Here is a 16,592-nt window from a genome sequence, read left to right on the forward strand (position 1 = left end):
CTGATCTTGTGCTGTTCACCATCATACTGCTGATTTACTATTACTTGCTAATTTGACTATTTGCTTAAATTTAAAGTGCAAAAATACTTAAGCTGTGTCACTTTGATTCCCAGTATCAGGAAAAGGTAACAAGGTGGCCTTCCCTGGCTCTTAAGTTCATGTGAATTACAGGACAATATGTAGCGTCGCGTATTGAGCTCATGAGGATTAGCTCTCCTGCTGTACACATTCAACATTGAAACAAAACACTTAATTCACTGTTCACATGATGTGATGGGAATAGTGATGATTCATATTGCAGTTATATGGATTAAAACTTGACACTTGGCAAGTTTTGAAATTCAAACACAGCCTATCTGGTGCTGGCAGGCAGCATCCTCATCTAGTCAAGATGATGGAAAATAGTCCAATCTGGAAAAAATAAATTAATTGCTGAGGCTGAAAGAGCAGAAATTCTTATTGCCTCAAACTGCTTGGCACATGAGCAGTATTCCACATCTACCACAAACACTTTTGAAAGAAAGAATTGTTTTTTATATTGATTTTCAGCTATCGCAATATCCGAACTGTGTTTAAGAGATGAATTGAGAGTGACTGCCCTTGACATCAAGGCAGCATTTGACTGATTATGGCATCAAGGAGCCCTAGCAAAACTGGAGTCAGTGGGAATCGTGGAAAACTCTCCGCTGGTTGAATTCATACCTAGCACAAAGGAAGATGGTTGTGGTTGTTGGGAGGTCAATCATCTCAGACCCAGGACATTGCTGCAGGAGTTCCTCATGGTAGTGTCCTAGGCCCAATCATCTTCAGCTGCTTCATCAATGACCTTCCCTCCATCATAAGGTCAGAAGTGGGGATATTCACTGCTGATTGCACCATGTTCAGCACCATTCGTGACTCCTCAGATACTGAAGCAGCCCCTGTCCAGATGCAGCAAGACCTGGACAACATTCGGGCTTTGGCTGATAAGTGGCAAGTAACATTCGCGCCACACAAGTGCCGGGAAATGGCCATATCAAACAAGACAGAACCTAACCATCTCCCCTTTAGAGGTATGCAAAGGAAACCCGACCCGACCCGAACCCAACACATGTCGTCGGGACCTATCGGGGTCGGGTGGCAGGCCTTTACATCAGTACATGGGTAAAGGCCTGCTACCCGACCTGACCCCGACAGGATCTAACGGCATGTGTCGTGGTCGGGTCGGGCTTCTGGGTCCAGCATTCAGACTTGGGTTTGGTTTCCTTTGCACACCTCTACTCCCCTTGATGTTCAATGGCATTACCATCACTGAATCCCCCGCTATAAACATCCTGAGAGTTACCATTGACCACAGACTGAACTGGAGCAGCCACATAAATGGTGTGGCTACAAGAGCACGTCAGAAGCTGGGAATTCTGCAGCGAGTAACTCACCTGTATTCCCAAACCTGTCCACCATCTACAAGACACAAGTCAGGAGTGTGATGGAATACTTTCCACTTGCTTGGATGGGTGCAGCTCCAACAACATTCAAGGAGCTCAACACCATCCAGGACAAAGCAGCCCATTGATCGGCACCCCATCCACCACCTTCAACATTCGCTCCCTTCACCGCTGACGCACAGTGACAGCAGTGTATACCATCTACACGATGCACTGCAGCAACTCACCAAGGCTCCTTCGACAGCACCTTCCAAACCTGTGACCTCTGCCATCTAGAAGGACAATGGCAGCAGATGCATGGGAACACCATTACCTGCAAAGTCCCCTCCAAGCCATACACCGTTCTGACTTGGAACTATATCACCGTTCCTTCACTGTCGCTGGGTCCGAATCCTGGAACTCCCTTCCTAACAGCACTGTTGGTGTACCTACACCCCAAGGGCCACCGTGGTTCAAGAAGGCAGCTCATCACCACCTTCTCAGGGGCAACTAGGGATGGGCAATAAATGTTGGCCGAGCCAGCCACGCCCACATCCCATGAACGAACGAATAAAAAAAGAGCTAATGAATTATTCAAAGTTGCTTGTAATGTTGGTAAAAACAATAGCCAATTTGCACACAGCATTATCCCACAAACAACAGCAAGATAAATGACCAGTTAATTTCTTGTTTTTGGTGGTTTTGGTTGAAACATTAATGTTGGTCAGGACATCCGGCCATACCTCTCCCCCCGACCCCCACCTTCTCTTCAAATAATGCCATAAGATTTTCTACATCCACCTAAACAGACGGGCAGAGCCTTGGTTTAATGGCTCATCTGAACAACAGCACCTCCAACAGTGCAGCACTCCTATAGGCTGCATTGAAGTGTCAGCCTGTAATATGCATTCAGTTCCTGATGTAGGGCTTGAATTCATGATCTTCGGACTCCAAGGCTGTCACATGTACTAACAGCCCAAGGAAATTCATAAGATTGTAACAATGCAGCCAAAATGATTCAATAGTTATCCGCTTCATTCTAACGGACAATTCAGCAGTGCACTTAACATACCCCCTGGACTACCCAAACATCTGCTTGTAAGGTTCAAATCCTATCACACTGTACTTTTGTGCATTGAACAAGGCACTCTGTACACTAGAAGAGCAATGTATAAACGTATGACTATTGTGATTCAGCCAAAATGCAACAAAAAATGTATTCAAACTATGCAGACTAAATTTTGGTATTTGTTAATCTTTCTGTTACTCAATTATGCCAAGCATTCTGTATTTTTATTGATTATATTTCCTTTATAGGATTGTGCCCAGAATGCTCCTATAAATTGAACTATCATCACAGGTAACATAACTTATTCTACAGTATTGCTTAAAATAAATGCAAAAGACATATAAGCTATCTCTCTCTCTTTGGCCTCCTTGTCTCGAGAGACAATGGGTAAGTGCCTAGAGGTGGTCAGTGGTTTGTGGAGCAGCGCCTGGAGTGGCTATAAAGGCCAATTCTAGAGTGACAGACTCTTCCACAGGTGCTGCAGATAAAATTGGTTGTCGGGGTTGTTACCCTGTTGGCTCGCTCCTTGCACTTCCGTCTTTTTTCCTGCCAACTGCTAAGTCTCTTCGACTCGCCACTCTTTAGCCCTGCCTTTATGGCTGTCCACCAGCTCTGTCGATCACTGGCAACTGACTCCCATGACTTGTGGTCAGTGTCACAGGACCTCATGTCGTGTTTGCAGACGTCTTTAAAGCGGAGGCATAGACGGTCAGTGGGTCTGATAGCAGTGACGAGCTCGTCCTTGGGGATCCTGCTATCCTCCATGTGGCTCACGTGGCCAAGCCATCTCAAGCGCCGCTGGCTCAGTAGGGTGTATAAGCTGGGGATGTTTGCCGCCTCAAGGACTTCTGCTTTGGAGATACAGTCCTGCCACCTGATGCCAAGGATTCTCCAGAGGCAGCGATGATGGAATGAGTTGAGACGTCGCTCTTGGCTGACATACATTGTGCAGGCCTCACTGCTGTTAGAGCAAGGTACTGAGGACACTGGCTTGATACACTCGGACTTTTGTGTTCCGTGTCAATGCGCCACTTTCCCACACCCTCTTGGCCAGTCTGGACATAGCAGCGGACGCCTTTCCCATGCGCTTGTTGATTTCTGCATCGAGAGACAGGTTACTTTTGATAGTTGAGCCTAGGTAGGTGAACTCTTGAACCACTTCCAGAGCGTGGTTGTCGATATTGATGGATGGAGCATTTCTGATGTCCTGTCCCATGATGTTCGTTTTCTTGAGGCTGATGGTTAGGCCAAGTTCGTTGCAGGCAGCCGCAATCCGGTCTCTGCAGACACTCTTCTGTATGGGATGTTAATGCAGCATCGTCAGCAAAGAGGAGTTCCCTGATGAGGACTTGCCGTACTTTGGTCTTTGCTCTAAGACGGGAAAGGTTGAACAACCTGCCATCTGATCTTGTGTGGAGGAAGATTCCTTCTTCTGATGACTTGAACGCATGTGAGAGCAACAGGGAGAAGAAGATCCCAAACAATGTAGGTGCAAGAGCACAGCCCTGTTTCACACCACTCAGGATAGGAAAGGGATCTGATGAGGCACCACGTTGCTGAATTGTGCCTTTCATATCCTCATGGAATGAGGTGATGATGCTTAGTAGCTTCGGTGGACATCCGACCTTTGCTAGTAGTCTGAAGAGACCACGTCTGCTGACTAGGTCAAAGGCTTTGGTGAGATCTATGAAAATAACACAGAGGGGCATCTGTTGTTCGCGGCATTTCTCCTGTAGCTGCGAATGGAGAACAGCTTGTCAATGGTGGATCTCTGCTCGAAAGCCGCACTGTGCCTCGGTAAACAGGCTCAGCCAGCTTCTGGAGTCCGTTTAAAATGACTCGAGCGAAGACTTTCCCCACTATGCCGAGCAGGAGATTCCATGGCAGTTGTTGCAGTCACCGCGGTTGCCCTTGTTCTTATAGAGGGTGATGATATTGGCATTGCGCATGTCCTGTGGTACTGCTCCCTTATCCCAGCACAGGCAAAGCAGTTCGTGGAGTGCTGAGAATATTGTCAGCTTGGCACTCTTGATTATTTCAGGGGTAATGCCATCCTTTCCAGGGGCTTTTCCACTGGCTAGAGAATCAATGGCATCACTTGAGTTCCGATTTTGTTGGCTGTCCATCAAGCTCATCCATGACTGGGCTGCATTGAGGGCTACAGTGACAACATTTTCCCTGGAGTACAGTTCCAGTTAGTGCTCCACCCAGCGTCCATTTGCTTGCATTGGTCAGTGATCGTTCACCTGTTTAGACTTGAGGGGGGCGATCTTGTTGATGGTTGGCCCAAAAGCTCTCTTAATGCCATCATACATTCCTCCTGATGTTTCCAGTGTCGGAGGCCAGCTGAATACGACTGCATAGGTGTTGCCAGTAGTCATTTGCACAGCACCTGGCTGTTCTTTGTGCAGTGCTTCTGGCTTCCACACCTCCTTTACCCCCCACACCCCCTGTTTCCCCCCCCCCCTCGTGCTCCCTCTTTCCCCCCCCTCGTGCTCCCTCTTCCCCCCCCCTCGCGCTCCCTCTTCCCCCCCCCCCTCGCGCTCCCTCTTTTCCCCCCCCCTCGCGCTCCCTCTTCCCCCCCCCTCGCGCTCCCTCTTCCCCCCCCTCGCGCTCCCCTCTTTCCCCCCTCGAGCTCCCTCTTCCCCCCCCTCGCGCTCCCTCTTCCCCCCCCTCGCGCTCCCTCTTCCCCCCCCCTCGCGCTCCCTCTTCCCCCCCCCCTCGCGCTCCCTCTTCCCCCCCCCTCGCGCTCCCTCTTCCCCCCCTCGCGCTCCCTTCTTCCCCCCCTCGCGCTCCCTCTTCCCCCCCCCTCGCGCTCCTCTTTCCCCCCCTCGCGCTCCCTCTTTCCCCCCCTCGCGCTCCTCTTTCCCCCCCCTCGCGCTCCCTCTTCCCCCCCTCGCGCTCCCTCTTCCCCCCTCGCACTCCCTCTTCCCCCCCCCCTCGCGCTCCCTCTTTCCCCCCCCTCGCGCTCCCTCTTTCCCCCCCCTCGCGCTCCCTCTTCCCCCCCCTCGCGCTCCCTCTTTCCCCCCTCGCGCTCCTCTTTCCCCCCCGCGCGTTCCCTCTTTCCCCCCCTCGCGCTCCCTCTTTCCCCCCCTCGCGCTCCCTTTCCCCCCTCCTCCCTCTTTCCCCCCCCCTCGCGCCCCCTTCCCCCCCCTCGCGCTCCCTTTCCCCCCTCGCGTCCCTCTTTCCCCCCCGCGCGCTCCCTCTTTCTCCCCCCGCGCGTTCCCTCTTCCCCCCCCGCGCGCTCCCTCTTTCCCCCCCGCGCTCCCTCTTCCCCCCCCCTGCGCTCCCTCTTTCCCCCCCCCGCGCTCCCATCTTTCCCCCCCCGCTCCCTCTTTCCCCCCCCCGCGCTCCCTCTTTCCCCCCCCCCGCGCTCCCTCTTTCCCCCCCCCGCGCTCCCTCTTTCCCCCCCCGCGCTCCCTCTTTCCCCCCCCCGCGCTCCCTCTTTCCCCCCCGCGCTCCCTCTTCCCCCCCCGCGCTCCCTCTTCCCCCCCCCGCGCTCCCTCTTCCCCCCCCCGCGCTCCCTCTTTCCCCCCCCGCGCTCCCTCTTTCCCCCCCCCGCGCTCCCTCTTTCCCCCCCCGCGCTCCCTCTTTTTCCCCCCCAGCGCTCCCTCTTTTTCCCCCCCCCGCGCTCCCTCTTTTCCCCCCCCCACACTCCTCTTTTCCCCCCCCCCGCGCTCCCTCTTTTCTCCCCCCCCGCGCTCCCTCTTTTTCCCCCCCGCACTCCCTCTTTCCCCCCCCGCGCTCCCTCTTTTCTCCCCCCCCCCGCGCACCCTCTTTTTCCCCCCCCGCGCCCCCCTCTTTTCCCCCCCCGCGCACCCTCTTTTCCCACTCTTGCGCCCCGTCTTCCCCCCCCGTGCCCCCTCTTCCCCCCCTTGCTCCCCCTCTTCCCCCCCCTCGCTCCCCCTCTTCCCCCCCCTCGCGCCCCCTCTTCCCCCCCCCTCGCACACCCTTTTCCCCCCCCCCACTTCGTGCCCCCGGTGACCTGTAACAATTACCTGTCACACCAATACTTGCTATTTTTTTTCATTTTAACTACTCAATTTTTTCTAGAAAACTGCACATCTGATTTTTTTCTTCAGTAAGTAAAATTTCTAATGTACAAATATTTTTTAAACAATTACATATTTCACAATATGTTTTCCCATTGAATATCTTGTATATTTTCATTCAAGTTTCTACTTAATGCCTAAATTTCTCCCAAAAGCCTGGGCTTTTGCCGAGACTTGTGACTGTTCGCTAATACAGATTATGAACTTTGAATATGTACAAAATATCTAATTTTCTATGAGCACTATTAGTCAGCTAAGCTGCTGGGATATTTTTATTTGGATTCTAGCAGCTTTGCTCAGTTGCTTTTAAAATGATTTCAAGAAAAGCTGGCTGTAAGGCTTGCTGTCTCTTGTCTTGCTTCTCTTTATCCCACACTGACGCACACTGCCTCCAGATGTGCATTCTTCCTGTTGAGGGTGGAAGTTCCCTCTTGAGTTTCCAGTTGCTACGTTGACACGCACTTCTGTTTCTATCCCATCCTTTCCCATGCTAGTCACCCACTGAAGTTTCAATGCTAGACTCAATCTCAACCAGACTTCAACCCACATCTCTGTTCCCAACCCATTCCAACACCAGTCACCTGGCTCTTTGCTCAGCCTGTTCACCTACTGTGCACCCTGTTGTCATTCTCCCTGTTAAGGCTGGAAATGCCCTCTTAAGTTTCTGCCCTCCAGTCAAGCCCTAGGCCCTGAACCTAACCCAGACTTCTAACTGCAACTCTAATCCAAGGCCAATCTCTCCTGTCCTGCTCCCAGTTGCATGTTCTCCCCATTATTGGCAAAAGATGCATTTTTAAGTGGCAGAGGTGAAACTAACTGGTTTCACATATGTTAAATATATAAATAGCCATTATTAAAGAATATATCCCAAATAGAGGATTACTGTAACTGCAAGGCAGATTGCAAAGTAAAACTGAAATCTAGTTTAAAGGCATGGAACAAATATGGCCATAAGCTTAATAAATTACAATGATAAATCTAACCCTAGCACATGAGTCTGCAACTTAAAGCTTTCACCTCCTGCCTTGCAGTAAAATACTAATCAAAAGTTAGAAACACTGATGTCCCCCAACTCACAGATCATCTGTTTCTCTGGATCGAGGCCATGTTGAGAAATGGCTATGATAAAAACGAGAAATGCTGGAAATACTCAGCAGGTCTGGCAGCATCTGTGGAGGGCAGTTCTGATGAAGGGTCGCTAACCTGAAACGTTAACTGTGCTTCTCTCTCCACAGATGCTGCCAGACCTGTTGAGTATTTCCAGCATTTCTTGTTTTTATTTCAGATTTCCAGCATCTGCAGTATTTTGCTTTTATTAAGAAATGGCTAGAAGCCACATCGGCCGAAGTCTTCAGAAATGAAGTTAGTGATGTACATACAAAGAAAACAAACCCACCTTTCTGTTATCATAGTCTTCCAGTACTTGCATATTCTGCGCTGGCATGTTATAAAGCATCAGTGTCTTGTCAACTTGTGGTTTTAATCCATATTTGTAACTCAATAAATCATAATTTTTGGAAAAGATAAAGCAAAATGTGTTCCAGAAAAACATGTTCAACTTACTTATTTTCCTAACATCCTTTAAAATGCATAATCACTGAATTGTGGTAATTACAAGTGAAAGAATTGCAGACAAATCTCAGGAATGAGCTCCGAGATCTAACAGATCCTGAGAGACTCCTCTCTAATTCTGACACATCTCCCTTCCCCATGCTTCTCCTGAGATCTCCCTGTTAAGTATGTTTGAAGTACTTCTGATTTCTGAGAACTCCCTCCAAATTTAGTCACAACCAAATCCAGTGCCACCCAATCTCTGGCTCCTCTACCAGTACCACTCGGCCTTCAGATCAACCCCTCAATTCAACCATTCTCCGCAGCTCTTCCCCAGTGATACCAGAACCTGAGCTCTCCCACACTGTCACATCCTAACTTAACCTTCCATAGGTACAATACCCAGATACCCCATCACATTTGGACTCTGCCACAATATTTCCAAGCCCTGGGACCCTTCTGACTCTGCTAAATCCCACATTCCAACCCTAATTCTGTTTGCAGATCGTCTGAGTGGTTTAAAAAACCTTAATCCTCAGCAAGTAGTTACAAACAATGCTTCCAGACCACACAGGAGGTGTCTCTCAATACTGCCAAAGCATACAATCCCTCCCTCTTTTTACAAAATTCCAGCACCTTCATAGTGTTTCAAGATCACAGAAGCCCCACCAATCTTCCGTCAAACTTCAGAACTACCCTTCGTTAATGCGACAAAGTCACTGCCATTATCTCAAAATACTTCACTGTCAACTAATTAGTTTTTGACATGTGGTCTCTGTTTTAATGTAGGGAAACATGTTGACCAATTTGAAAACAGCAAGGGTTCCACAAACATTGGTGAGATAAGTGACCAGATAATTTTTTCGAAATTTTGTTCAGGGTTAAATATTGGTCAGGACATCGTGAGAACTCACCTGTTCTTTTTTGAGTAGTGTCATGGGATCTTTTCTGCCCACCTGAAAGGTAGACGGGGCCACAGTTTAACAACTCATCCAAAACATGGCGCTCCATCAGTACTGAACTAAGGAGGCACTCTAGATTATGCACTCAAGTCTGGAGTCAGGCTTGAACCCATAACTTGAACCCTCGGGTGAGGGTAGCACTCTCATCTCTGAGGTAATAAGGGTTCTTTTTATATATGTAAAATATAAACTATGCAATGTTTGTAGAAATCAGTTTTTTTTATATTTTACTATTACTAAAAATTGATGAAGGAGGAAAGAAGTGGAAGCTGTAAAGAGGAAACACAGAGAGGAGCACCACCATAATGCCCCAGCAGAAAAAAGAGCCAAGACCACAGAGAAGCAAAGTTCTAAAAGCAAGGGTAGGTGACAAGAAGATTATCCTTTGTGAAGATTATCCAGCAGCTGTGGCTCTCACCTTTTAGATCCTTGCAATATTACAGGCGATTACTGTCTGCAAATGTATCGAACTGATGATTGAATTGTTGTCCAGCAGAGCCAGCACTTTCATTTCCTTTCCCATATAACAGCAGTTTGATGGGGCTGCCCAGTTTCACCACATGGTTGGATTTCCTAGAGTCCAGAGAGCATTGATATCCATGTGGCCACCTGGGCCTTCAGGCAGGTGCTATGTGAGCAGAATCGGGTTCCATTCCATCAATGTAAAACTTGTTATTGACCAGTAACTCTATCGCACAGGACAGTGCACGGTTCCCAGGCAGCTGTCATGACACTACAGTTTTAGGACTGTGCCCAGCTTATTTGAAGGCAAAGGCAGAGTGCAAGCATATCGAGGCTACTCTCTTCTCTAGCTAATGACAGCCTTGCAGCAATCAGTGACAGATGTAGCATACAGGTATAGCAAAGTCCCTGCATTTACCAGGATTATTATAGAGCATAAGACTGTTAAGGCATCTCCTTCAGGGGAAGCGTGAGTATGAATAGCAGTTGAGAGTAGGATTAAAGATCTGGTCCCTTGGCTGAGAACCCACAATGCACCATTAATATAGCTAAAGGCTTCACCTGCGTTTAAAGTATTTAACTGAGTCCCATATTTAACTGGTTACTAATAAATGTTTTTTTATTTATACAGGCAATTCTTCCACCAGCATAACAGAAAACTATGACAATGATTCTAACCAAGGTACTTTTTCATAAACAATGCCTGCTATGCAGCAGTAGTTTCTAGTGGACTTTTTTGCTTTTAGCATTACTTTGTTTTTACTTTATGCAGTTAGTCCCTTTAGTTGCCATTTTCTGGTTCCTATTTGCTTATATAGAACTAAATTTGTTTCAACAGCGCCCTGTAAAGGTTTAGTCTGTTAAAGTAACTTGTATATGGAACGTCACCTTTGGCCCAGTGGTAGCAGAATCGCTTGAGTGGGAAAGTTATGAATTAAAACCCCACTGCAGGATTTGAGCACATAATCTACTGGGATTTCTCCTGGTGTTCTGACCAGAATTTAATTCTGAAACAACACTTCAAACAACAATCAACTGGTCCTTCATAGGACTGCTGTTTGTGGTGCCTTGCTGTGCACAACCTGGCTGCCAACATAACAGTGACTACACTTCAGAAGTACTTGATTGACTGTTGAAGTGCTTTGGGAAAATCAGTGGAACAAAACAGGAGCTATATAAATGCAAGTTTGTTCTTTCTGGCATTTCCTACCCATTGGCATTTTATTTTAACAAAAAATTCTCACAGATGTGTGACAAAATTGTAGTATTTTTGCTTGTGTAGTTATGGTTTGCTCTGTGATCAGTTATTCCAGCCACAATACATAAGCAGCTTTGAAAAATCTCCAGTTAAAATTCTTGTAAAATGCATAAATCAGTACAGTTTTTCTCCTACACATTTCTTCCACCATCTTGTCTCCTTTTTCTTTAATCTTCTAGCATTTTCTATGTGGGACATTTCCCTGCTTTTCTCCATCAATTGTTTATACATATTTTAATTCATCTAATGTCTGTTCAGTAACATACAGATGATTTTTTTAATACCATCTAACAGGTTCCTGCTCTTTTCAACCTGTTAAGTTTTTTTTTCTGTGGGCAGACTATTTGTTCCCTTTTCTCGCTGCTCTTTCCTGCTCCACTCACCCCCCCCCCCCCCCCCACCCCCGCTGCTCCTCTTTCTCTCCCCCCCCCACCTCCCCACAGCTCCTCTCCACTGCCCTCCACCCGGGGGGGAAGAGGAGCCAGGGGGACCAGTGGGGAGAGGAGCCGCAGTGGGGGGGAGAGAGAAGCTGACTGAAGACTGGAAGAACAGTATTATTCCCAACAAACAAATTATGGTTTCCAATGTGTTCTGTCCTTGGGCAACCCTCTGTTGCCAGATTTTGTGCATATATAGTCACACTTTGTTCATTTCAAGAAAGGCTTGCTTGTGGGACAGGTCCTTGGCAGTGAGCACAAGATTCATTTGATGCTTGTTATACTGATCACCAGGTGAAGTTTCTTTCAACAACTTGCAATGTGCGACATCGGGAGAGGCAGCTAGTCAAGTGCATTACAAAAGTTGAATAGGAAGAAATGTTGGGGTTAGAAAGGACAAAGGTTTGGGCATGAAAATAAACACATTGACTTTGCATTTTTGGGGGGCGGCTAAGAGTTCTTCCAGAGAGAGTTTTGCAGGCCCTTTAACTTTGCAGAGATTCTCTGTTTGGCTTTCTGAAGTCGAAACGAGGGCTGGCTGATATTCAACTTTCCTGAGAAAAGGTACTGCACCAGGTGGCTACTCTGTGAAAATTCAAGGCATTTTACAAAAGTTGATTTAAAATATTGAAGCCAGCAGTTTCAACTACTGATAATGTGATGGATTTAAAATGGAAATCTGTTTACAGTGCTACCTATAGGCAGAACTGATACTCCAGGCAGGTGTTGACATTCTTACAATATTTTCCATATAGCCTGGCATATTAATTTTCAGTGCATTTTGAAATGGAATGTTGCGCCTCAGTGCAATTTGTAGTAGAGAGGTACAGTAGACATTCTGTTTGAAATGTTCCATTTATATTTAAACCCATTTCTGCTGAATTAAAGTTCTTTATTAACATGAAAATTTTACAGTTCTCTAGAATGGACTAGTTATCATTTCTAGCAAGTTTCATTGCAAAGCCACTTGATTGCATATGTGTTCAATCCAGTTGTGCTTTTCGTTAAGTAACTTTGTCTAGTCAGCAACTTGTGTGAGTTATACTTTGTTATACTGCACAATGAATAGGGTCTTCAGCTGTGTTTGCCAATTATAGCCAGAAGTGATTCAAGATCACAAATACAACAAACAGTTCAGTACCTTGCCTCTTCTGAGCAAATGGATGTAGTCAGGTGCTGTTACTTAAGCCACTGGGTTACTCCAAAATGGTAAATTTAAGGGGAAAAAATCACACATTAATATGCCATTTTGATGAAATCCTGTTACTTTTTGATCATTTTGTATTTCTGTCATGATATACTGTTGTAATGTAACCACTCTGTTATGGAACTTATTTGTAAAATACAATTGTTAAATCAGAGTCAGAAGATAAACCAGATGCAGATGATCCCTCGGAGGCTGAATTTTGGAAAGGGCCAGCTCAGGATGTTGAAGATAAGACCAGGTATGTTTTCCTATTTAAATTATCTATTTAAAAAGCCAGGAGCTAGCATTAGCATAGTATTCCAAATTCTGCTATGATGTATCTACAAAATAATGCTTATTTTAAAAAAGCCCAGTGATAGTGATAATTAAAAAGGATGTAAGCTATACAACAATTCAGGATCATCACATCAGCTGTTTGCCTCCACTGTCTCCCATGACAGTCTGCTTCCTTCATTCACCACCTTGTTTCGGAAGTAATTAAATTTAAACAGTTCACCTTCCTCCTTCGGAGTTTTTGTTTATGCCAAAGGTTCAGTTTGTGTCTACCTCTAAATTTTGAAAACTTTAGTAAGATCTTTCTTTTTCTCCAGTATAAGTATTTTCAGTGGCCTTTGTATCTTCTTGCAGCTAAATGCCCAAACCTTGGTATCAGCTTAGCTACTTTATTCTGTATCTTCTCCCAAGGCAGGAAATCCCATTGTAATATGGTGACCAGAATTGTACACTGTCCTTTATGTGCAGCTGAAATGGTTCTTGTACACAAGCACACTATTAACTCCCTGGGACTTGTTGTCTATCTCCCGAGTTATATAGGCCATAAGATCATCTTTGTTTTCTTCAATGCTGTTGCATGCTGCACTTGGTTTTATTGAGCCCGTGCCTCCGGCAAAAGTAGATAACTCTAGTGCCATAGCAATCATCATGCCAGGCACAGTTGGCTGAATATTCTCCTTCTGTAGCAAAATCTCTTTGAATCTTTGACATTTAGACAGTTTGTTACTAATTGTTAACTGTTTTCCTGTGTGGATTTTTAGATATTTTTAATAATTGCCATGTCTTATATTCCTGCCATGTTTTTATTTTTTAAAATGTCCAGGGAGTGATTTGTGCCAAAACCATCAAAATTGTTATTTTAGCTGAAAAAGGCTTATGTCAGGGTGGGGAAAACACCCAATATAGTGTTAATATCAACTAGATAAAGAAGAACTGAGAATAATGATCCAGGGACATGCATAGTGCAGAAAGGGAAGAATTATGCAATTCTGTCTCTGAGGTCTTTTCAAAAGAGGGGCTTAATTGTAATTTCTCCTGGTTTGGTAGGTGATCTACCCAAATATTTGAATTGTAATGAATGGAGAAAACATAGTCAACATTTTTTCCACCCCCAACACTGGAATCAACCTATCACTCTCTAAACAAACTAATAAAATAATTTGGATGAAAGCTATTGTAGTTGGTGTGAATCCATCTTCAAAAAAATTGTGTGCTTTGCATCCAAACATCATTGGATCTTGAGAACATGCTAGGTTCTTGACTGTTGATATATTATTGGTCATGTGGTTACTGGGGAAAATTTCCTACTTTTAGTCAACGTCTCTGCTGTCAGCCTCTCCCTATTCCAAATAACCTTTATGAGGAGCCTTACGTTAGAGGCCTGCTTTAGGTCGGGAAAGATAACCTAACCAAACCACAGCGGGCCCGAGCCCAACCCAGCCCGAGTCCCTCTGATTTTGCCCCAAGCCCGACCCAACCCGAACCCGCCACTAGTCGGCCCGACCCAACCATCCCTTTACTTACATTCCTGACATTGAACCTGTAAGAAGCTGCAGCGCATGTGCGAGATGTCATAGTGACATCACTCGCTCACTGCGCAGACTCAGTTTCGTCCCAGACTTCCAGCTCAGGTAAGTTTTTTTTTATTATTTTCAATACTTACCAGCAGAGCACTTACCGTGTGTGCCCGGCCCGAACCTGACACGTCGTCGGGTTTGTGTCGGGTAGCAGGCCTCTACATTTTGTACTGCTGCTGCTTGCCCAATACGGCCTCTTCACAGACCCAACCAGCCTGTGGAGCCAATCTCAGTGTGAAGCCACACGTTTTACAAGTGAATGCAAGGTGGTAAAAGCTCAGTTTGAGTGTGCAGCAATCCCAGCTGCTGACCTCTCCCAGCTAGCCTTGTCAGTGTGGATGAATGAATTCTATCTCTCCCGACCATATCCCTTCCACGACTAGTGGAAATCCTAGGCCCTGGACTCCTCTTTACATCCCAGCCCAACTCCAGCCCACCTGTTTCTTCCCTGTCTTTGTGTTTACACCATTTTTTTGAGCACTCTAATACTGTTCTGGCCCAAGACTCCAGATCCAGCATGATATCAATAGGAAGATTATCCAATCTGACGTGACGTGCCACATCTGCTCTCTCCCTACCTGAGCTATCCCTTCATTCCCATCACAAACCCTGGCCCTCTTGCTCCCCTTCCTCTTACCTATGGTCAGATTAAATCATGTCTGCACCTATTAGTGTCAAAATGTGAATCTGGTTCTAGATTTTACTGGGAGATGAAAGGAAGTTTCCAATGTTTCTCATAAAGGAGCAAGCAATGGGTGGGACTGCAAATATATATAAAGAAAAAGTGGAAAATTGAAAAAGAGAGATGTGCAGGTAGTGTATATAACAGAGATAGTTGGAGACTGAGAGATGACCAAAGGAAAGAGAGACCTCCAAACAGCATAAAAGAGAGTTGGAGAGGGGTATAGGGATGATGGCTAGAGTGTAAAATAAGCATGGAGTAAGGCAGTCAAAAAGAGTAGAAGCCAAAAAAAAAAGCAGTTGGAGATGGAAATGGAGAGTAGAGACAGTTGCAGGAAGAGCAGGACATTTCCTGTTTGTGAGCAAAGTCATAGAATGTCAAGTTTTAAAGTGAAAACCATACTGAATCCTGTTCTTCATCTGCAGGGAGGATGAATTTGATGAATATTTTGAAGACATGTTTCTGTGACCTGTGCTTTGAAGAGGATATCAAAGGTTAATGATTCATACAGTTTGTTCCAGAAGAAGCTTCCTCACTCATTACTTAAATGTTTGATTCGCCTTTTTGGACTTGGTTAATTTTTACAGGCAACAAATTTTATTTTTCACCTTTTAAATCTAAACATCGATAAACACAGAAGAATATTAAGTTTGAATGCTGAGAATGCGAAACATTGAGTTGCAAACATAACTATTATAGAAAAATATTTCTAGTTAGCTACATAACAATTATCACCGAAGAACTTCTACCTGCTACGTTCAGTGATCTATTGAGTTATCTTGGGAAATCACTGACATCTCCAAATTGTCAATAATCCACTTTGAATCAGGTTTTAATAAGAATACTCCAAATGTACAGAAAATATAATTTAATGACTCAGGATAGATTTGTTCCTTAAACAGGGCAACAAGATCACAAAAATTTAATCATTAACTTATAGGCTTACTGTTTTTAGTTCTGGTGTGTGTGTGTGGGTAAGGGAATTATTTATCAGTGAAATCCTATAACATAACCAGTGGTTTGATAGCTTATTGTATGAAAGTAACAATAAATTAGATATTTGATTTTTTTTTTAAATGAAGAATCAATTGAATTGGTGCAAGAATTCTGTTTCCTTTGTAACTTTTTAAGTGTAACTTTTCTGTTGCATGTTCCTCATAAATATACCACACACCTGAGCTTTTTAATTGTGAATTTTTCATAGCGTGTAGCTAATGTATTTTTCATTTGGTTGTCTACAATCTCAAAAAGCAAAACTCTGTCTCTATACACAGAAATTATATTGGCATCATAGAGGGAATTACTGAATACCAAATTAGGGCATGGCAAAATGAGAAACGTTTCAGCAGAATACACACAGGTTGGCAAAGATGTGACAAATGCTGCTCCTACTTGGACAAATGTGGAACAGTTTGCTTTGGAGGAAGAAGAGTATAGTGTTGCGACCCGGTGAGAAAGGGATCTAGGGTTCCCTGTCAGCCTTCACTTGGTCTTATCGTAACGGGGTTTAATTTTAAACACACCGTTTTTTTGGCTCAACCTTAGTGCATCCTTGTTCATTAACTTCCAATTATAAGGCAAAGAAACTAGCTAAACAGGTTTTCAAAGGTTTAAAGAAAAAAGGTTGAACTTTATTAAACTTAAACTCTAATTCACTTA

General features: G+C 45.2%; 1 protein-coding gene across 3 annotated transcripts in view; it reads left to right on the forward strand.

Annotated features, from left to right (window-relative positions):
- Positions 1-16,111, forward strand: part of fra10ac1 (FRA10A associated CGG repeat 1) — a 58,716-nt gene extending 42,605 nt beyond the window's left edge. For all 3 annotated transcript variants that reach the window (XM_068052613.1, XM_068052612.1, XM_068052614.1), the window contains 5 exons: positions 2,721-2,763; positions 9,290-9,399; positions 10,131-10,181; positions 12,555-12,639; positions 15,359-16,111. In XM_068052613.1, the coding sequence (XP_067908714.1) occupies positions 2,721-2,763; positions 9,290-9,399; positions 10,131-10,181; positions 12,555-12,639; positions 15,359-15,401 (332 nt within the window). In that variant the 3' untranslated portion in view covers positions 15,402-16,111. The remainder of the gene's footprint in view (positions 1-2,720; positions 2,764-9,289; positions 9,400-10,130; positions 10,182-12,554; positions 12,640-15,358) is intronic.
- The last annotated feature ends 481 nt before the right edge of the window (positions 16,112-16,592 follow it).

This window comes from Heterodontus francisci, chromosome 20 (assembly GCF_036365525.1).
Source record: "Heterodontus francisci isolate sHetFra1 chromosome 20, sHetFra1.hap1, whole genome shotgun sequence".
Taxonomy (NCBI): Eukaryota; Metazoa; Chordata; class Chondrichthyes; order Heterodontiformes; family Heterodontidae; genus Heterodontus; species Heterodontus francisci.